This window comes from Mycetomoellerius zeteki, unplaced genomic scaffold (genome assembly GCF_001594055.1).
Source record: "Mycetomoellerius zeteki isolate Tzet28-1 unplaced genomic scaffold, Tzet1.0 scaffold174, whole genome shotgun sequence".
Lineage (NCBI taxonomy): Eukaryota > Metazoa > Arthropoda > Insecta > Hymenoptera > Formicidae > Mycetomoellerius > Mycetomoellerius zeteki.
The window spans coordinates 3,130,217-3,153,094 of NW_017256696.1; the positions used below are offsets into that span (position 1 = coordinate 3,130,217).

The window sequence follows — 22,878 nt, forward strand, 5'->3', positions numbered from 1 at the left end:
CCCGAACGAAGCGATAGTCATAATCGTGAAGACTCCGCCGGTCGATCGAGAAAACTCGATTACCTCCCCAAACAATACAATTATAGTAGTAACGACGAACGAGTCTCGCGGGATGATGCCTTCCGCGGAATGGCTATGTCGGCCATTTCGTAGGGATGGGAAAGGGGGAAGCACACAGGAGAAAATCCTATTATAGCTCCGTGTCCGTACGCGGAGTGGTACAGTGTGGGGTGAAGCGAGAGGGTCGTGAGCCCGTCTCTCACCCCCTCGGGCGCACATCCGTATTGACGCAACGCAGGAGCCCACCCTGTGGATTAACCAATCGAAACGCAGCATCCGCGCATGCGATCCCTCGGAAACGCGTGCCATTTTGTATGCCACGCTATCGCGGGGTGGAATCAGGGTGCCTGTTTCCGCGACCGGAAAATGAAACCGAGAGTTTGACACAGTGACATATTTAATCATAAGGGTTGCACGAAGGGGGGTTGTATACTTAGTCGGTGTGTGAATGAGTGACGAGACAGAACGAGTTTCTTTTCATTAAATTGCATTAAATTTCTCGATTCCAAAGATATTTGGAAATGTAATTAAACATTGCACTATTTTGTGTGAAATAAATTCTTAATCTTAATGAAATAAATAAAAAGTGGCAATATAAAATTTTACACTAATGTAGATTAATTAAAGGATAAGTCTATTATTTACGTTTTCTTGCATTTAAGAATTTCTCATAAGAAAATATAACTTATTCTAGTAAGTGCTAGAGATAAAAATTCCAATTTCGTTGGCATTATTAAATGGAGAAATGCAAATTTTGTTACATCTTGAACTGACAATATTTTTACATTGCATAATATCTTGCCAATGACCAAAAGTAAGATTCGTAAATATACTTTATCCAAATAGAGCAATTCAAAATTTATTTATGTAAATTTACCTATGAAAATCTATACCTTTCTGAAAAAAATATACCTAAAAATTTCAACACTGTGATTAAACCGCGCATTACTACGATAATTACTTAATGTTTCCTTTCTGAGAAGTATAACCCTTATTTTACCTTATCATTAATAGGATATTACGAAGTCCATGATCGTTCCTTGTAAGATTGTCGGTAGCTATGGATTAAGTAGCCGCGAGATACCTGCAATTATTGCAACTTTACGAGCATACATCGCATCGGCGCGTTGAAGAGAAACTCTGAAGAGTTATAAGAGACAGTTATGCACTATTATATATCAAACCATGAGACAAGAAAAACAGCAAAGATGAGAATCTGCTTTAAACAGGAATAATTATTTCAATTTATAAAACATTCTATAATAAAACCATCAATTATCCTAAGAATGAAAAAATTATTTAAAAATACAAATTTTTCTACATATTCTATTTGAAAGTAATACAAAAAAATTTGCGGCGATTTTTTAGAATCTGTATCAAAAATTATTTCAAGGAGGCATGTTTTTTAATAATAATTAAAATGAAATCAGAAAATTTTCATTTAAGGTACAAAATTGTATTGTTAAATATAAATATTGACTTTATTGAACTGTCTTGTTCATTCATTTTTATATAAAAAGTATAAATTTCCAATTACAGTCAATTATTGCAAAGACTATACACCTGATATCCTTAAATCTTTAATCGAGCTGAAATCGAGCCTTGATTTAGCATTGTAAGAAGCTATTATTTACCTACACGTATATGTTATCGTAATCGCGTGTTGAATTAAAATGGAATTGTTGAAATAAAAAATTCGTTGGAAATTGAATTAGCAAGTCTGCGTATAGCTGAAACAGTACGTCTTCTTTCTACGCCCTGGCCGGTTTCAGCGTTGCTCGCCATATTTCAGAACAATAAGTTTCCGCGGTCTGGCGTGCCTGGCACCGCGAAATAAAACAAAACAATACACATTTAGCTCGCAGAAACGCGGAGAGCGGACGAGGCTTTAAATGGTTTCCTACCCCGTTTCCGAGCGGCGTAGGGCGGCGGGCCGAAGACTGCTAAAACTGGGACGGATATTTTCGGCTTCGATGCGCCGCATTCGGCTCCGTTGCGCCGAGGGCTCGTTTGGTATTTGCCGGTATCGGGACCGCCGATAAATGGGAAAACTTTCCCGGGGCGTTTTCAACGCGTTCCCAGCGAGAAACAACGCTCGCCGCCCTTTCCGAAAGGCAACGCACCCTTCCGTTTTCGTGCCGCCGCACTATTCTCGCGTGGCGGCTCGAAATTGCTTCTGTATTTCGGAAAGCTTAATCGTGTGTGCCACGTCGGATTACGTGATTTACTTGAATTATTCTTATCGGTATACCAGTAGCCTTTGTTCTCAAGATTCATTCACTCCAAAGTTTGCTTTTTTAACAGGAAATTCTGCTATCATCATGCTACAAACATTATTGGATATAATAAATTATCAAACGTATTCTTTTCCTCAATTTTTTTCTTAAGTACAACTTTATTGTTTTTAATATAAAATTTCAAATTATTATAATTTTTGAAAATTTATAATCTATAAATTTGATAACGCAAGGTAAATGTATGGATGTTTTTATTTATTTTTTAACTACTAGATAAGTTTTGTTGTATTTATTTTTTAATTAACATACTTACCTATTTTTTCGTGTTATGTTCAACGTATAAAATTTAATGTGTTCGTTGTATCAATCGATTCTCAATTTTGATATCTATTGGTTGAATATTACGAAGGTACGTTTCCCTCTCGTGAGAAAGCTACGAGAATAACAGGTATTTTGGGCTTCGAGGTGAACACTCGAGTTGTGCAAGCTCGTTTGGTATTTGCTGGTATCGAGTCCGCAGACAAATGAGAAAACTTTCTGAAACGTTTCTGACCGCCGCAAAACGCTAACCTTCGGTTTCGAAAAGGCAACGTACCCTTTCGTTCTCGTGCCGCCGTTCTATTCGCACAGGGTGTATTCCCGCGTACGTCTAACAACGTCTAAACCTGTATTTTGCCGTGCCCCTAACTTATCCGTGCCATGAATTAGCCTCTTGAGCTTCGACCCGATGCAAACGGAGCAGTCTCTACTCGATTATGTTCAATTCTGAACAATTTTACATGTTTTGGTTGATTGACGATCGAGAGAAGACTCGGTTTCGCCGTTATATATTATTATATTAACATAATATTTTTATAAAATGGAAAAGTGTGGATGTATTAACATTTTATTCAAAATTAATTAATTTGTGTACGTTTGTAGTGTATGTACCTAATTTCATTCACGTACATTCATTTGTAATTTAATTGACGGATCGATTTTCTGTTCCAGGCACTGAACGGGTTCCTGCTAATATTGACTTGCGACGGAGAAGTGTTTTTCGCTACTCATAGCATAGAGAGTTATCTTGGCTTCCATCAGGTATGATTGTTATAATTAAGGCAACCGTTGTTTTAATATAGCAAAGAGAAAGAGAGATACAGAATATAGAACGTTAAAATTGGATTCATATTCAGAATAGTAGGCGTATTATATTACTATATAAATTCATTATACGTATAATATTATATATAATATATAAAACAAGCGGAACAAATCGTTAGATAATAATATAATTAAAATAACAACTCTTTTCACATAATGCTGTTTTCGAAATCGAATATCTAATTTTATCCGGCCTTGACGCATAAATCTCTGCCGACAAATCCGAATGATGTTTGGAAAATCACTTACGTGTATTCTAAAAGCGAAATCGTCGACGTATTTATAGATCGAAGATGCTTGCGCATTTGTCTCCCCAAGGTTCCCCCTTATTGCAAGGTAATTCTAGAGACAGTTCACCCTCGTTGTTAGTTTATCTTCAGTCAACGTGTGTCCACACCCAACACGCGGCAGTCACGCCAACGCTGTCAAGTCAAGTTCGCCGTGTCACGTTTGCCCGAGGCATCATCCCTTTCGCGAGACAATGTACCCATCCACCAGGACTGACGGCCGACATACATTTTTCAGTAGTAACAGTGGGTCATCGACGCAAACGTGCAACACGCTCACGATATTGCCGGCTCAGCTTAGACAAATCTGTTTGATGCTCGAATAGAAAAATCTCAATTTACCAACTCTTGTAGAAGAATCATGTTTAAATTTTGCCTCTCATAATTCATGATTGTCAGATTTTTAAATGTTTATCTAGAATAATTTTTGAGTTACTTGAGAAATGGAACATGATTACTGGGGAACATTAACATTAAAGACATTCTGAATGAATGAGGCAAACGATAAAAATGTAAATCAAGTTATAATGAGTCATAAGAATTGAACCTGTTTTTGAAACTTTTTTTTTAAGACTCCTGACCACTCATGAATCTTTCATGATGATTGTCGAAGCAATTGATCAGAAGCAAAAAACACAATGAACATTCTTGCAAAATAAAAATTAAGATAAAAATATTTTTTAATAAAACGATATTTGCATTTGATAGAGTATTTATATAAAGTATACTAAAAACTTTTTTTTATTTCGGAATAGAATAAAATAATATTTGTCTCAATTCGATAGCTGTTATAAAGCTTGTTTTCTGATTAGCATACACTGAAAAAAAAAAATTAAATGTTAATAAATATTTATTTGAATATTTATTTACTGCAAGTAAATGTTTACTTTATTGGTAATATTCAAAGAATTAAAATTTAAAACACTTTTAAATGTAAATCAATTTCAAATATATTTTACAAATCTGTTCTATCGATTGTAAATGTTGTTTTATTAAAAAGTATTCACATTTTAACACAGATGCAAGAATATTTTCTTTATATTTTCTCGTTTCTGACGTTACAATTCAAAATGGCTTAAGCGAATAGAGCATTAATATTCAATATGAGGATTCGACGAGCTCTTTTTGCAATTCGATGTTCAGATTGCGCGCGGCGATGCGCCAGGTCTCAATTATCGCGATTTCAATTATCCTAATTCATTGCGAGCGAAATCCGGATCCAGCCGTGGTACATGTTCGTAGTCGCGGATTTGCATACGCGAGTATCCTGAATAAACGTGAACTGTCGAATAAGAAACCGTTATCAGGAGCGAGATACCAGATCCGAATTCCGATGGTCCTTAATTAATTATGACACCGGATAATCGTGCCGGGCAGATCCTCGTTAAGAGCGGCGTAACTCCGGCAATTTTATTCGGCCGCGACAGCGACGATCGGCCGAGGATCAGGAGAGGATCGTCTCCGGCTGGTTCCCTCGGCGTGGCGATGCACCCGCGCGGTGTGGGAACCATGGAACATCCGATCCCGATTCGCCGTGCAGACCGAATCTAATTGCGCGGCCACGATCCACACTGTTGCACATTCGATTGCTACCGGCGTTCCCGCGCACGATCATTTGAATACTTCGGCCGGACCTCGCTCGAACACCGAGGTTTCCCCTTAATGATAAAGCGGCTATATGTAACCACAGCCCCGGCGCGGACTATTGGTTCCACGCGAGAGAATTGTGTACACAGTGTAGAAACCGATTTTACGCTATATTCCGCCGATATATCGTCGTGCTCTCAACGTTGTTCCGAAAACCGCAACTTGATGGTGTGAAGTGTGTCAATGGATTCCTTATTTCCCGAATTCGCCAAATCCTCAGTGCTAAAACGCGAAATCGATCGCAAGAATATTCCACGTACAGAAGTTGAAGAATGATAAATAATTGACAAATGTAAATATTATTTAATCTGAGAGTAGTCATTTTTTAATGTAAACGATCATCTGGGATATTTTTATACCCTAATTAAAAATCACACGGAAAAAAAATAGATCGGATGGTGCAGCAAAGCTATATACACTAAAAAAAAATTTGTGTAAAATGACATGATTATGCTGGATTTTTTCCGAGCATAATCATATAATTTTACACAAATATTTTTTTTAGTGTAGCTTACCTACTGCACGAATTCAACATTTATATTAATAACTAAAAAGATTTGATAGTTTAACAAATCGCTAATGTTATTCAGCTGTCAATTTTCCTACTTTAACATAGAAAACTGACTGTCCGTATATTACGACTGTAGATTTGCTGAATCAAAATGAAATTTTTAGCTGTTTTTTTCCATATACTATTATTAATAACATATTTTATATTATTAACTATTTTCCGATTTATTAGTGCTTGAGAATTGCATATTTAGAGATTCATAAAGAATAGTTATTAAAAAGGAAAGTAAAAAATTATTAAAATAGAAAGAAAATATATTAAACAATATCCATTTTACAATCCACATTTTTTCGTCGCTGTAATATAAAAACACCCTGGATGATTATTCCCAGTTAAAACATAATTTATTGAGAACAATTCTGGATTATAAATATGATGTATTATTATCTTAAACTTAATTTACATGCAACATTATAAGTACGCTGTAAAAATTGTACTTTATAATAATTCGATTTCTGGACTCTATAACGAACGGAAGACGCATGAGATATTTGCGGCATGGCATATATTACGTTCTTCGTATTTCGGGAAAATGGCCGACAATCCAATCGCGTTATCGTCGGTCGTCCACATGAGAGCGCATTAAAGAATCATCCATCCATCTATACGGGGGATAGGTACTCGACTACCCGCGGCATAATACCGTCACTCGAGCCCCTTCGGTACACATCGAGAGGGATCCGGGCACGCACGCGAGCGCAATGTGCATACATTGTAAAAAATGACGGATGATGATTTCCCGAGCCGATGACTCTCTATACGGGGCGCACGCGAACGCGTTGAGTATGAATTGCAGAAAATAGCGGACGATGATTTTCTGACTCGATGACCGCATATCCGAGACAACAAAAAAGAACCAAGAAGCGGTTTGTTATATGAGCGTTCTAGATTTCCTCCTAAATACCCCTCGTGATATGCGCATATGTATGCACGTATCTATGCGTTCGAAATCACCGACGGAAATCGTCCTACCCCGGTTTCGCTGGGAATGACGGAAGTCAAATCGACTTCTTGCGAAATCCACGCGAATATGATTGCAGTGGGAAGAAAAAAAGTGCTGTATACAGTTTTATAGAGTTTTGAGATCAGGCGTTTGAATTATGCACTTTATTAATAACTGCCCTAAAGACAATTTATATTGATAGAAATTAATCTGTCTCACAAATAATTTCAGGTTATTGTCCTGTGATATATTGATAGCTAATTTTTATAAAATGAACTTGATGGTATATTAACGACAAAACTTATAATTTGAGGATGTTAGATAAAGTTTATTAATTACAAACGTATCATAAGTATCTGTTAGAAAATAATTATTAACAAAATATGTCCTATAAAAAATATTTATAACATAATTTAACTCTTTACCGAATATTATAATTTAATATAATATATTTATAACTTTATCTTATCTTAAAAACCAATCATAAATAAATTACATTTATCTAATTTTATATGTTTAAAACTAACTTTTTACTTAACAATGGAAAAGTGGAGACGCATCTTATGATATATTCGTCTTCTTATTTTTATAAAATCGCAGTGATTATCAATCTCGTAATTTATTGATTATTCATGCACACTCATATTTTATACGTTTCTTATTTTATGGTGCAGATTTTCCAGCAAGCGCGGTAGTATCTTACAACGTTGTTCGTAAACGGATCTTACGGAACACGCGTTGGAAATTATATTGAAAGGCCCTTCATCCGTATTCTTTAACAAGCTCGAATTATTACGCCAACTTTCGTGCACGAGTATCCATTGAGATGTAACAATGCACGCAACGGTATCGTATATATATGTACGATATATTGAGAAAAACAAGGACGATGACTTCGCACGAAGCTGCGTTCGAGGAAAATAGTCGTCTCGTTACACGATTTTTCTTCTCTTTTTTTTTTCTTTCTTTTTATCTTCGATTGTAGTACGATTGCGTCTTTAATCACGGTGTGCAACGTTATGTTTCACATTAATTGATTCTCATAGTTATTGTATATACAGTTGAATCTTACCTTCTATCTTTCGTGGCGGGAATTACTTAACGCGACAAGGAATGACGTTACAAATTTTTTCGCATGATTAATAGCAATCTTCCCTCTTTCCACGCATTTACCATTTATGTGTTTTACTTTGCAATATATATTTTGTTTACCAAGATATTTTTCATTACTTTCTAAAAATTATTTCTTCCAAATGTTTGAAACGCATCGCATGTATAAATTAATTCCTATTGTATTTTTTTTTAATAATTTCTGCCCTCGTTAAAAATCCGCGGAAGATATTTTCTAATCATTATTCACGATTCTTAAAACGCACTTCATCCCGTTACGGAGATTATTCATCTGCATCCGTAATGAGAATAATCTACCTCGTGCAGGTGCTCGTTGAGACGTAGAAACGCGAGCAAATGCACGCGAACCTAAACAGCGCACTCAGATGTGCTATAAGGAAGCATTGAGTAACGTTATGAAAAGCACCCCTCGAACGCTACATGCTATGTGATCATCTTTATACGATAGTCTGGAAATACGTCTGTATTTCTTTAGTACTATCTTTATACAATACATCCCTTTGCTCATTTAAAGTGCTTCTTTTTTTAAAGATCCTCGCGTGCTCGCATTTACATTGAAACATCAATAAATATGCAACATTAATTTATTGACCTGTAAGCAAAAGAAATATTGTCAATGTTTATCAAGAGAGAGATATTAGAAAGATTTTTTACTAACAGATATTTATATAATGGAAAAAATATCCTTCGGTCAATCATGATGGTCCTATTTTCCAACCTAAAATTGAAAATTTTGCTCAGAACGAGATATTTAATGTAATAAATAATTTTATGTTGGAGTAAATAATTTTTATTAAATTTATAAATTCAATGTTTTCAAGAAATTAACCCTTAACTACAACTAATTAAAACTATCCAAGTTTCCAAAACTACCAAAGTATCCCGTTTGAAGTATAGATTGCAAGTGAACCTCCGCCTTGATGATTGATAGAGGAAGGTTTAAAGTTTTTTTACCTATAATTTAAAATCTCATAGTACCAATCGTACAGATTGTACCAACCATCTAAAATTTTTGCTTCAGGTCCAAATGACTCATTGCTATAGTCAAGGGTTAATATCTCGTTTTACACTGAAAGTTCTTGAATTCTGGTCGCTTTATAACGTCGCAATTCAAATTTATCAGTTGCAGTCCATCCACAACCTTCGTAGATAAACTCGCGACTTTTAATGTAAAACCCTCGTCTATTCAATTGTAATCGCGCGATAGTTGTACTTAACATCTTTGCAACTGTTGTAAGATTTTTTAATATAATTAGTTATACATTTAGATCTAACAAGGAACTGAGGGCAAGATGCATCATATTAATTCTTACAGTAATTGCAAAGTTGCTTTTTCTGCTGAACGCATCTGATAATTTCCCGACTCGATGACCGCGCGAGCTCTCGCGAATGCTTGCCACATCCGAGTCGGCGTAATCGCGACGGGGCGTTTCGGACGACGCGATTACACGGCCTCGTAACCCCGCTCGAGAAAGCCCGGTTGAAGACCTAGGCGGCAGCCTACGTTAGTTCGCAGCGAGGGAAAAACCGCGTAATGACAGCGCCGACCCACAATGTAATTCACGAGCAGTCTATGCCGCGGCTCCACCGACGCCGCCGGGTTTTTAGTTCCATATCTCACGCGAGAAATATAAAAAGCTCGCGACACAAGACTCGCAGCAAGCCGTCGAGGGTGCAAAGGGGCGCCCGTTAAGCCGTGGGCTTGGGGATCGAGGTGTGGTTTCGCGATTGTTTGCGCGGCCGGCACGCCGCTTAATTGGACTGATAGAGTCGATTCGATGCTCAACGAGCCTTTATGCCCCGTGACCTACGCCGGATAAAAGTAATAACTTAACTGAAAGGTCAAAGGGGGCTTATCGTCCACGAAAGCGAAGGGAGCGAGGGAGAGGAAAACAGGAATGGAGAGAAAGAGGAAGACGAGAAAAGGAAAAGAGACCTTGAGTCGAGGTTTCCTTCGGGGTAAACTATTTTCCCATGTGATGTATTATTTCATATTCCGAGATCTCAATTTTAATTTTTGCTCAGTGAATGTGATGTAATTAAAGATAATTAGGAGTCTTTTGAAATTTTAGTCAGATATAATTCACAAACAATTGAAATGTACTTACTAAACGAAATTAACTGCAGACGTTTTGATTATGGATTTGAGTTCTCTTCAATACAGAAGTCAAGTACATACAAATCACAATCAAAGTGTAAAGGAGAACCGGATAAGCATGTAGACATTTCATTTGTATTAGATTTATTTTTGGACCCAAAACATTAATTTAATTTATTTTAATTTAATTTATTTTAATTAAATTAAATTATATAATCATATGTTATATGTATACAAGGCGATACAATTCCTTTCTCTTTCTCTCTTTATTTTAATTGAAATTTCCGAAAATATAATTTCCACTTTTTCTCTCACGAAATATTAATTGCCGCAATACAGGAATTCAACATAGTAGAGCAAACGTCAATTATATCCATCGTAAAATGCGGTTTGGCGCGCTGAAGATTAATCTTACGGAGACGACAAGTTTAATTACGGTACGCCGTAAGAGTATTAAATATAAATAGTAATGATAGTAATAAAGCGATAACGGATTGGCTCCGCTCATGCCCGGCGGCGGAACGTATAATTTGCATAAACGCAACCGCGTACGAGATGAAATCCATCAGAGAATCTAATAATGCCGCGCGTCTGTTAGAGGCGCGATAAAGATGCAATTTGTAAGAAATAATAACAGCGCACGCTGATTTGAGCCACTAAATCTGTCTTGCGATTCCGCCGTGTGGTTACTGAAAAATTCTTTCTCTCGGATGATAACGCGTCTTTAACAACGAGACGACGGTGTATTGTATCTCACTATTATCTCATTCATATTTATCTGTAGCCGCAATCGCGTAATTAATTGTCGTCCAGCGCGTGAAATGTCGTCGTGTGTGATTTAGGACTGGAAAAGAACGCAAGACATGCGTAACTTTATTGATGATGAATTATTTCTGTGATGGGATTACACAGTACAAACGTACGCATAATCGCGTGAATTTAGAAATAATTTAGTGACGTTAAGATGAATCAAAACCCAAGTATAAAGTGTGATTTAAAAATATCGACTTACTGTTATACTTGATGGAAAAATGCTGATAATTTATCGCAATTCCAGTGACATTTCTCGTTAGAGAGAGATCTAATATATAAATACTCTATTATTATTTTTAAACAGAATTCCAGCTGTTATTTTTTCAATTTTGATTTTTTAGTATAAAAATTACGGAACTGATTTTTTTTATTTTTATAAAAAACTTCAGAACTATGAAAAATGATACTATAAAACTGTCATTATTCTTTTCATATCTTTTCATATTAATAGAATGTCGTACTAATTATGCTGGGTCGGAAAAAACCCAGCATAATCATATAATTTTACACAAATATTTTTACACAAATGTGATAGTTATGAAAATACAAAGTACATACAAAGGTTATAAGATGGATGGTAATTAAGTAAAGCATGTGCAGCCGGCGGGAAATCGTGCGTTCGTATAGTTCTTGTTAGTGTTTGAAGTATTAAAAGATCGCGACTTACGTGACTCCGAAAGGGAGCATGCTCATACTTTCGCGCGTATCTCTCGGTGGATCAGAAGGACGCTTCCGTGATGATATGAGGATGAAGTAGACGGCAGAAAGGCAACGAGCTCCAACAAAAAAATTGGACGTGGAACGCGAGTGCGACGTCGACGGTAATACGTTACCCCCTTCTGTCATATGACGCGTGTTTCGAACGACCATTTTCTCGTAAATCTCGCTTGTCCCTGGACGTGAATAAATCTTGTCGTCATTTACATTATCGTGCGTAATATTTTGGCGTACCGGTAGGTGTAATGAAGCGGCCTCACGGCGCACCGGCGCCTCGGGAAAGCAAATTATCGATCACACGAGAAACCGTTTAAGAAAAAAATTATTACCAACAAGAACGCTTAAAATGAATAATTGATCGATCTCGTTTATCTTGTTAGAGAGTTGCAAAATTTACAGTTTAAAAATCAAACATATTGAGAGAAGCATGTTGAAAATGTCCTTTTTTCTTTATAACATTCCAATTCTATACAGTAAAAATTAATCTAAGCGACTCCATTCTTACAATTGAAGGACTTTACTGCAGCAGTGGAGTAATTAATATTTTGTAAAAACGAAAAATAAATATATTTTTTTCCTTCACCAATTTAACTTTAAAGTTTATTTCTTCCATTTTTCACAAAATGTGGATTAGCCCACTGTTGCAGAAAGCCCTTTAATTTTAAATTAGAATTTAAAAGAAATATAAATAATTATTAAATAATTATTAATTACTAACTTTTGTACAAATATATGAAATGTTTACATTAAGATTCTGTAAAGATAAAATTGCATAGAATATACGCTTTTAGGAGCTGCGATCATCTATATAATTCTTCCAATTTTATCTTTATTGATTCATTTGCTGCAAAACAGTAATTCTTTTTCAGTCTTTCCTCCATTTCTCTTAACATACCATTTGCTGCAAAGTACGATTCGACCTTTACTTTAGACTACCATGATCCTTTGTCGTTCCAGGCTCGCTTTCTGCCGGCGTCTCCCGTGAGAATCGTAGCGTACCTGCGTCGAAGGGGGTCAAGAGCCGAGTCGCCCCGTCTTTATCCCGGAATTAATTACCCATTAGCAATTACCCGCGTCCGACGAGCCGCGCGCGCGCGCGCATTCTCTCGGAACGTCGGCAGCGTCTCGGCGCCAACCGCTACGTTTCCCCGTAGATATCGCAAATGATTCACCGAGGGATTAGGGCCCCGAGGCCCTTCCCTTCCCTCTTCCTCTCCGCGAGAATCAATTGAGCACGTTAAGCTTAAATATATACGGCGGAGCCTCGCGCGCGAATCGAACGAGAGAGCGGGCGTTGCGCGCGAACTGAATTATGTGGCACATTTTGACAATTAATAGTCGCTAATGAAGACACAATCGGGCTGCCCCGGAGCACTCTCGCCTTTCACCCTGTTTCTCGGCCAGAGAGGAATAACGTGAGGAGGGATTGCAAGGAATATCGCAAAAAGGGATCCAAGAAGGGGGCCCGAATTGGCTAAACGCCGCAGCTTCATAATTCTCCGGTGTAATTGAGAGCTCAACTTCGAGGCCGCGATATTCCATCATGTACCTACGTTACGGTGTATCTGTCTGGGTGAGTGCACGAGTGCTTGAAATTCATTGTCTGTATGAGTGTGTACGTCCATTTAATGTGGCCAAAGAGCCGCCAGTAAGCAGAGAGACTTGCTTCGGGATGCATAAAATTAAAAAAATACAATAGCTCATAATGACGTGCATTCAAGTTTATATTACTGAAAATAAAAGATTTACTTTAAGAGATGGAGATAGAAACGGAATCACATGGAATTAATGGATATGAACAGTGGAATCAATTACGAAATTAATTATTTATGGAATAAATTGAGATACATTATTTTTTAAATACTTCTGATTTATTAACAATATTAAGATAACAAAACATTTATGTAAGTATTTATATTGTCTTACAATGAACAACATTGTCAAACTTTTTACAAAGGATATAATTCAACAACAAGAAAAACAGCAATTATATCACGAATTGAAACTTACATAACAAATTACGAAGTACACAAATTGCAGTCCTGTATCTGCCTTCACGTCGACGAGACGTCGGCGTCGGGACGCCGAACGCCCTGTAACGATCGCGATTATCTGGTTGGAGGAGTGCCGGAACCGGTCGCGGGGTCGAGCGAGAATTATTAACGCGTGATCGCGGATTAATTATTATTACCCGGCTGATTTGTTTCAATTTGTAGCAGAACCCTTTGATCACGGGCCGAATCATGTTTCCGTCGTGGTCCCGCCCGGTGTCCACCGGACCGAATTTATTTCGCCGAAGAACGGCCGCGGTCGTAGCCGCGGTGCCGGTGCCCGGACGTACCACCGATGGGGCACCGGCGATGGTACCCTCGGTACCTGCCTTCGCTGTGACACTGAAATATCGCGAGAACGATTTTCAAGTTCGACGGGCGAGCGAGCGCGGCCCTCCTCGTGACGCGGCCACCGCTCGTTTATCATGGCGCAAGGATGCGGCGCGTACGATCGATAACTCGAGGCCTCCGTATGATGTCCTCTTTCTCTTTCCTTTCCTTTCCTCGTTCTCTTTCTTTCACCTCGCAAAACCAAAATCTTACCGTGCCCGAATCCGAGTCTTACAAGATGAATTTTTTGCCATATTCTTTTAGCCCCTAAGGGCTACTTAACTGTTCTCTTGTCCTACGCGTTGAATCTAATTTATTTAGCTTGACGTTTTTACACATTTTTTGGTACATATTAATTCTTTCTTATTGGTATTATTGATGTAATATTATTTCAAGGTGGAAACGTAATTAAACGTTTTAATTATAAAATATTGAATCCTATCATATGATAACTAAATAGTCTGCTTGGTTTTACTAAAATGTATTCAATCATATACATTTTGTTGGTCCAATTAAATTTTTCTTTCATTTTTCTCAGTGAACAGAATTAATTAATCGAATATGATTTTTTTTCGGTAGCTTTGTGTCATAGATGTGCACTTAGCTATGTCGTCGGAAAAACGGTTATGGAATTTTGCGAGAATCAAATAAGAAATTGTTAATGATAACAACTCTATCCACTACTGCTGCGCTAAATCTTTTTCCACATTTGCGTATAAAATGAAAAAGTATATCCGCTAATTTATCATATCATTACGTCAGAATTTAATTCTCGAAGCAATTTGGAGATAGAAAATACAAATGCTCCTTCGACTCTTATCCGTTATTGCTCTACGGAAATGTGAAATAAACGATGCAATAGAATTTCCGTTGCAAAAAACGCATCTGCATATTATTTACTGAAAAATGTAAATGGTACGTTGATAATTAAGGATGCGGAATGTGTCACAGTATGACGCTGTTTTTAAGCCAATATCACGTTGTGCTCTACTAACGTTCAAGCAATCAGCATCAACTACAATTAAATTTCACGGAAATAACTGTTTTAGTACTCTTTATTAACCTGTATTTGTCGTTCGTTTTGCAAATACGATTATAGATTGATTTAAAAAAACTACGATTTTCCATGTTAAGAAATAGTTTTCTACATTATGGAAATAATTTCCGATTTTCTACATCGCGCATTCTGCTATTGTTTAACATTTGTTATAATAATCGTGATCGCGTTTAATACTCCGTAGAATGAAACACATAATTTATAATAAAACACGATACTCTTAATTGATATTCCTCGCGATAAAAAAAATATGGAAGCCTCGAACGCGACAGGAGCTCATAATTCGATTGGTACATGCATCTCGAGACGCTCGTACATCATCTGTCATGTGTTAACACATTGGTATCTCGGTGTCCTTACTTTCCATGTATTTATCTAACGTTTACATAATTTTCTAGATTCTAATTGAATTATATGACATTTCTTATGTTAATATTATGAGACACAGTGAGGTCGTGATACATATCTATCCGAATTAAAATCTCCACTTCTATAAAAGCGATAGAATACATTTTAGTGGCAGAAAATGAATAGCAATAAGAATTTAATCAGCGCTGAAGTATTTCTTATTTAAGCCCTCCGTTGTACATCAGGAGAACCTCTTTGAAAATTTTGAGAATTAGAAGAATTCGCGATCAACGCAAAGAAAAATATACTCAATGAAATATTTATTTTTTCTTCTATACAAATACAAAAAATTTTCTACGAATATTGCAGAAAACTTATTTTCCAAAATTAGGTGTTTTTAGGAATCATTTTTAATCAGTCTTTATCGTATCTTTATATTATATATTATTAATTCAAATTAATTAATTACTGTTAATTATAAAATATTTTTCATGATAACACTTTGATTCGAAAATCTATCGGTCTCGTTTGAACCATGTCACCGAGACAACGCGATGCGACGGTCAGGTCTCTCACTTGTTTGCGAAATAAGAGCCGACGAGAGGGTTCAAAGGACGGGAAGAAAAACGAGAATGAGATCTGAGCGGCTCGTGATGGAAGGAGCGACAGAGAAGGCCTACAGTGTGCGAGTCCTACAGCAGACTAAGAGTTGGCGCGTGAGCGGGGGAGCGGGGAGGAACGAAGCGGGCGCGGGGGTGTTGCGAGTAGAAAAAGAAAATAGAGCGAAGGAAGGCGAGGCCGACGCATTCTTCGCAGGAATGTAAATCAAGTCTCTCTCCGGCCGAGGGAGAGCTCAGGCCGCGCCGATGCCGGCGGGGGTGCGCTAGCGTCCACCACTAAATAATTACAAGCTCTTAATTAACGACGAGGGTACGATCGTAAAGCCATCCGTGACCGCGCACGAGCGCGAAGCTCCCCCCTCTCTCTCCCTCTCCCTCTCTTCCTCTTGCTTATGTCTTGCAACCCCGCGGACGCATGTTTCGAGATTATTTAAACGAGCAATGGTAACAAACGTTATACGGACGGACCTTACCGGACCGTGGCCGCCGTCGCGCCGCCGTCCATCGGTGACTGGCCTCTCTCGGGTGTGCCCGGTGAGCATGGAAAAAAAGCGGGGAAAAAGAGATAAGCGATACCTGGACGCGGAGAAAGAGAGAGAGAGAGAGAGAGAGAGAGATATCAACGGAGAAGCTGACTCGCGCGTGGATACCCGGCTGGTACTGTAATTAATTGATTCGCCCAGGAACATGTGAAAATGCGAAATGAGTTTGCATAAATGTACGGACAAACGATCGCGCGAATGTACGTTAGCTCGCGTTAAGAACGCTACAAGGATTTTTGCTGAATAATCTTGCATAATATATAAAAAAAATATAAAAATAAAGTATATAAAATATAAATTGAATATAAATAAAATAAATAAATAAAAAAAATGTATGAAATAATTGCAAAAATTTATGAATATATAAATTCTGGAGCAGATCGAGTTAATGAAATTGATACTTTAATTACATTATTATAATAACTCAAGAATTAATTTAAAAAATATTTTTAGAGTTTTTATAATTTTTATTAAACGGATTTATTATTGTTCGTCTTTGTACGGATAAATATTTGCATATATAACGATGTTATTCTATATTATTAAGGTTATTTCCTATCAGAATGTTCGCGTGCATACGGACTGATGAAATGGAATGTTTCTTTATTAGAACGTGGATATTCAATAATTAACATTATCCATGCAAATTTATATGCATTCGGAATCCGAGGTCGAATATTTGCGCCGCATATCGTGAATACTTTGGAGAAATTATTCTAAAAATTCCAAATGTCGCAGTTAACGAATAACAAGCGATTAAGAAAAAATGCAATTACAAAACTACGCGTTTTGTATGTTATTAATGCTATTAAGGTAGATGAATAATTCCTAATGTAGGAAGGCAATTCATCCCGCGGTTGAACCAGCGGTAGATTTCCATGGACTTTAATTGCTGTAGGCCGAAGCATTAATTAGTGCAATCTTGAGCTAATTACGCAATAAAATTACATACGTGGTACAGCGATATTGCTGCATCAGATCTTTTGTCACCGTTTTCGAATTAAAAAGCATGTGCTTGTCACTGTCGAGTATTCCAAAGTCATTTGTCCACTCATCTCGTTCATAACATTGCAATATGTATAATAACTTTTAACGTTGGTTGTTGTATTTAAACGTTTAGTTTGAAAATCTGTCGCATCTCTTAATCTTAACATGAACTCGCCATTATCTGTCTAAACTCGGAGAAAATGACACACTATTTTAATTTAGGTTGTGTAATTAAAACACTTCATAATTATTTCACATTATATATTACACGCGAATATCATACGATGTGTGAAAAATTCAATATTAACAGCACGTTACGCAATGCGTTAGTTATGATCATATCAGACCCTATTATATTGTCACTGGTAATTAAATCTTGAGAAGCGCCAGAGAAGCTTTTGTCGTTTTTTTTTTTAAAGTTCCCGCGATATATACCTATATAAAAGTATTAAATTTGTATCGCGATCAAGTACGTTCAATTAAAACATAGACAATGGCGGAGCATAGTCAGTGCAACGATGCTGTGTAATTTACACGCTTGATACCTGCAACTCATGTGCGCTTCGTAATACTGATTCGGTTGCACACGATTGATCAACTAGTTGATCAAAAGAATATCTGTAATTATTTCGTTAATATCGCGAAACTAACGTTGTATTCCCTGCTGAATCGATTAACTCTCCACGTGTTACGTGTTACATACTTTTCCTTTAAATTCGATCGAAATAAAGGGGGAAAGAATCAATTGCGATCAAACTAGATGTTATAATACATTTGGATGATATATATATACAGGGTGTCCCATTTTAAATAATGCATTAAGATTTCTCGAAAACTATGGTAGATTATGTTCTGCATGGATATCATTTGTCAAAGCCATTGGGTTGCACCTTTTACTTTCATTTTTACGTAAAATTGAATTTTTAGTGCAAAAAAAATAAGAGGAATAATCTCCAATGGCCTTGATCTTGACAAATGTTATCCAGGACATGATCCTGAACAACATTCAAGAGGTTTTAGCATCGGTCGGACAACTTGCGTAATGCCAGTGCCGAATGTACAATAACTTTCGAGCCTTATAACTCGATAAATACTTAATGAAAACATATTTTATTATAATGTTTTGAAAAGCTCTCGAAAGCTACAAAAAAATGTAATGAAAAATAGGGGGTTCTATTTAAAAAAATCAACCTGGCCTTGGCGACGCCACCTACACTGTTAAATCTATAGTGTCAAATTTAACCTAACACGAGTCGCAACTGCTCCTACTAAATACGTCGTTATTTTTTACCAAAACAATAGTTAAATTTGACACTATATAGTATCAAATTGACACTGTATAGTGTCAACTATAATCATTGTTTTAGTCTAAAATAACAATATGATTGAGTAGGAGCAGTGGCGACTCACGTTAAGTTAAATTTGACACTATAGATTTAACAGTGTAAGATCAAATCAATAATACCTTCTTATCCCCCTCTTAACCATACAACTTTTGTTTGAAACATTTTTCTACCATAGTTTTCGAGAAATCTTAATACATTATTTAAAATGGGACACCCTGTATATATCATTAAATTTCTATATATAATAATATAAAAGAGGGCTGCGAACCTAAGATAATAATTTTAATATAAATAGTTAAATCATACAAACAAAAACAATATCATATATACAAACGTTTCGTACCCGATCGGGTCATTTTCAATCTTAACAAAAATCGGTTATGAATTTATTTACATTAAAATATAAAATAACATATAAATTAAGTTAAGATCTGAAGTATTAAAAATTAATTGTGTCTCTGAAACCTAGGTGAACGCCTTGTTAGTCCATACCGTATTTAGTAAATTATAATTTAAAATCTTCATGAGCATCAAATAATTCCAAATGAGTCATTAGACTTAATAAGTACTGTCTCGCGTCACGAAACATACACTTTCATTTCATCGCAAGTTTGCTCCAATTTATATATTTTTTATCATTTATTTTACTTTCTATGATTAAAATGCTACTTCTGCTGTTATCAATCAAAGAATACTGTATACTGCAAATCTTATTAAGTCTAAAATCTCATTTAGAATTATTTGATACTCGTGAAGATTTTAAATTATTAAATTTTAATTTACTAAATACTGTATGGACTAACAAGGCGTTCACATCCTTGTGATTACCTAAGTTTTAGAGACATAATTGATTTTTAATACTTCAAACCTTAACTTAATTTATATGTAATTTTATATTTTAATGTAAGTAAATTCATAACCGATTTTTGTTAACATTGAAAATGATTGGATATAATACGAAACGTTTGTATATACGATTGTTTTTGTTTGTATGATTTAACTATTTATGTTAAAATTATTATCTTAGGCTCGTAGTCCTCTTTTATATTATTATTTAATTTTATTGAGCCTTTTGACACATTGTTTGATTTCTATATATCTTTAATTGATCATGGAATAAATAAATAAATCATCGTATTTTAAAAAAAAATCGTTTTGTTATAAATAATAAAAATGTGTCTAGATACATAGTGTTATTTATTCTTATACAATTTATCATCTATCAACTTTCAAAAATAATGTAAATACACTATTTAAAATATATTTCAGTTAACGTAATAAATAATTAATAAACGGTATGCTAATTGGAAAGTTGATATTTAATTCGTCAAACGTGATTGTTCATAGTTTCTGTTGACAATTAGTTGAAACTGCTGATGCTTCTTCACATTGATTTTAAAATTTATTGGAACCTCTACTATATCCTATTCAAAATTGAATCTGCAATAAACGAAATAAATAACACATTAAAAAGTTGGAATATATAGTTGTGATTTTAGTACTACAAAGTTAAATTTTTCACTCAAGTACATTATTTTATAATCGCATCAAAGCTGGATTTTTTATTATTTAAGTATTTAAAAAATCGAACGTTCAACATCTCTCTCTCTCGAATAGTATTGGAAATAAAAAATGCTTGACTCCAAAATTACTCCAATAGACTTCTACCTGGACAGCTATCAAGTATTAAATATTAAGTATTAAGTATATTTTATTAAAGTAAATTATAGTGAAAACATTATAATAAACTTGTATTATTTGATTTTGATATTGACTAAATGGAATTACTTAACTGAAATATTGATAAAATTTATGAAACACTCATTTTAAATATTAGAGAGAGAGTTAAATTTTTATAATTTTTATGATAAATAAATACTTTAAATATTTGATTTCTTATATGTTTGTTATATATATATATATATATGAGTGCACAATAAAGGAGCGACTAAAAGAAGATAAAACAAAAGCATTTGTATTATTTACCGTTGTCATTTTTTCAAATACGAATATATGACTATCAATCTGATGAGAAGTTACTCGTTATTTTCTTCCGATTGATGATTCGTATTCATGTCATTTTCTCCAGTATTTTTTTTAGTTTTTTAATTTATGCCATGTTTGGACAAATGGTTCGCTAAATCATCTACTTTATCTTTAAGTATGTCAAACTTCTTACAACAAATCTTGCATTGTACTATGTCATTTGATGTATTCAATTTTTTGAAATTTTTCGATATCCACGAATGTTTAAATTTGTTTTGTATTTTCTCGATTATTAGTGGATGTTTTTGTCTCATATGTCGCTTTAATATGCTTGCACAATATCCATATATAAGGGAAGAATTACAAATTTTACATTTTGAAGCATATCGTCCTTCTCTTGTGAAATATTGCCATATTAAGCCACTTTGGTTATTTTGTTTGTTTGTTTCTTTGTCAGGACATATTTGATGAGCATAAAATAAATGTGCTTCCAAGTTAAAATTGCTCGTAGAGTGAATATATTTGTTATGGCAAATGTTACACTGTACCCTACGATTCTGAAATTTACTATAATGTTGCCATATCCAACTTTTCAATTTCGTATCTCTTTGTATGTTGTTTTCTTCAGTATTCTTTTTAGTTTTTTTATTTAAGCCATGCTTGACCAAATGGCACGCTAAATCATCTATATCATTTTGCAATACATTAAACGTGTAACAACAAATCTTGCATTTTACTTTATCATTTGATGTGTTTAATATGAAATGTGCCGATATCCAAGAATGTTTAAATTTTTTTTGTATTTCTTCTAATATTTGTGGATGTTTACATTTAAGATGTCTCTTTAACTGGTTTGCAATATATCCTCTCGAAAGAGATATATTACAAATCTTACATTTTAAAGTGTACCTTTCTTCTTCTGTGAAATAACGCCATATCGGACCGTGTCTGTAATCCATGTCTTCATCGTGAAATATTTTATGAGCACGAAATAAGTGTACTTTTAATGTTAATGTGTAGGTTGTAGTATAAGAGCAAATCTTGCATTGGATTTTGTATTTTTCTAAAGTATTATAATAATGCCGTATCCAACTACTTGACTTAGTCGTTTGCATTGCCATCACGTCTGCACAGTATCTTAGAGTGTGTATTACTAAACATGACAATGTCTATACCATAGGAAAATGTTCAACGAAGGTCGGAGAGTGACATGTGAATTAGTTACAATATAAATATTGATGATTTCAATACCGATAGAGCCTAAAGCCAAGAGCACAGACTCCTGTATAAAGCATAAAGCATAAGAAAATCCAACCAGAGTCCTTTATTTCATGGAAAGAAAGGAAATAAAGAACTTCGATTGGTTCATTTTCTTATTCATTATGCGTTATGCAAATGTTTGTGCTCTTAACTTAAAGCCTTGTGTCCGATATAGAAATCCATCTGAGATCTCGGACGGAGAAAGAATTGACCAATCGCATTGGTCATGTGACTATATTTATCAATAAGAATCATATTTTAGACCATAAATGTAAGAACACAATCGATAAACTAGAAGCCTACCGGTCGAAACTGGATCTTTAATGTTTAAATAATTCAATGTGAATTATATATGTACTATACATGCATATATATTTGTAGTCATTCGAACTTAATTGTAAATTTATTGTTCATAATTAATAATTTTATAATATTTATGTATGTACATAAGTTCCTAGTTTCTCCGGATTCTTTTAATAAAATGTTTGAAATGATAAATATCAATTTAACATAAACTACTGGTTACAGAAAAAAAAAATAATTTTTGCAGCATTACTAATAATGTTTAATTACATAATTATTTTAATGGTTTAACAAAATTCTTTTCAGATCTACATCTAGTTAAATTTTTCAATACCTCAACAAAACTGTTCTTTCCATTTATACAAAATATTGACATACGATAATCTTACACCAAATTTGTT

The 22,878-nt window shown here is 35.1% G+C and overlaps 1 protein-coding gene across 1 annotated transcript in view; it reads left to right on the forward strand.

Moving 5' to 3' along the window:
* ss (aryl hydrocarbon receptor spineless) overlaps positions 1 to 22,878 on the forward strand; it is a 202,448-nt gene that overhangs the window by 164,299 nt on the left and 15,271 nt on the right. The window contains exon 4 of the mRNA XM_018446204.1: positions 3,288 to 3,377. Within this exon, the coding sequence (XP_018301706.1) occupies positions 3,288 to 3,377 (90 nt within the window). The remainder of the gene's footprint in view (positions 1 to 3,287; positions 3,378 to 22,878) is intronic.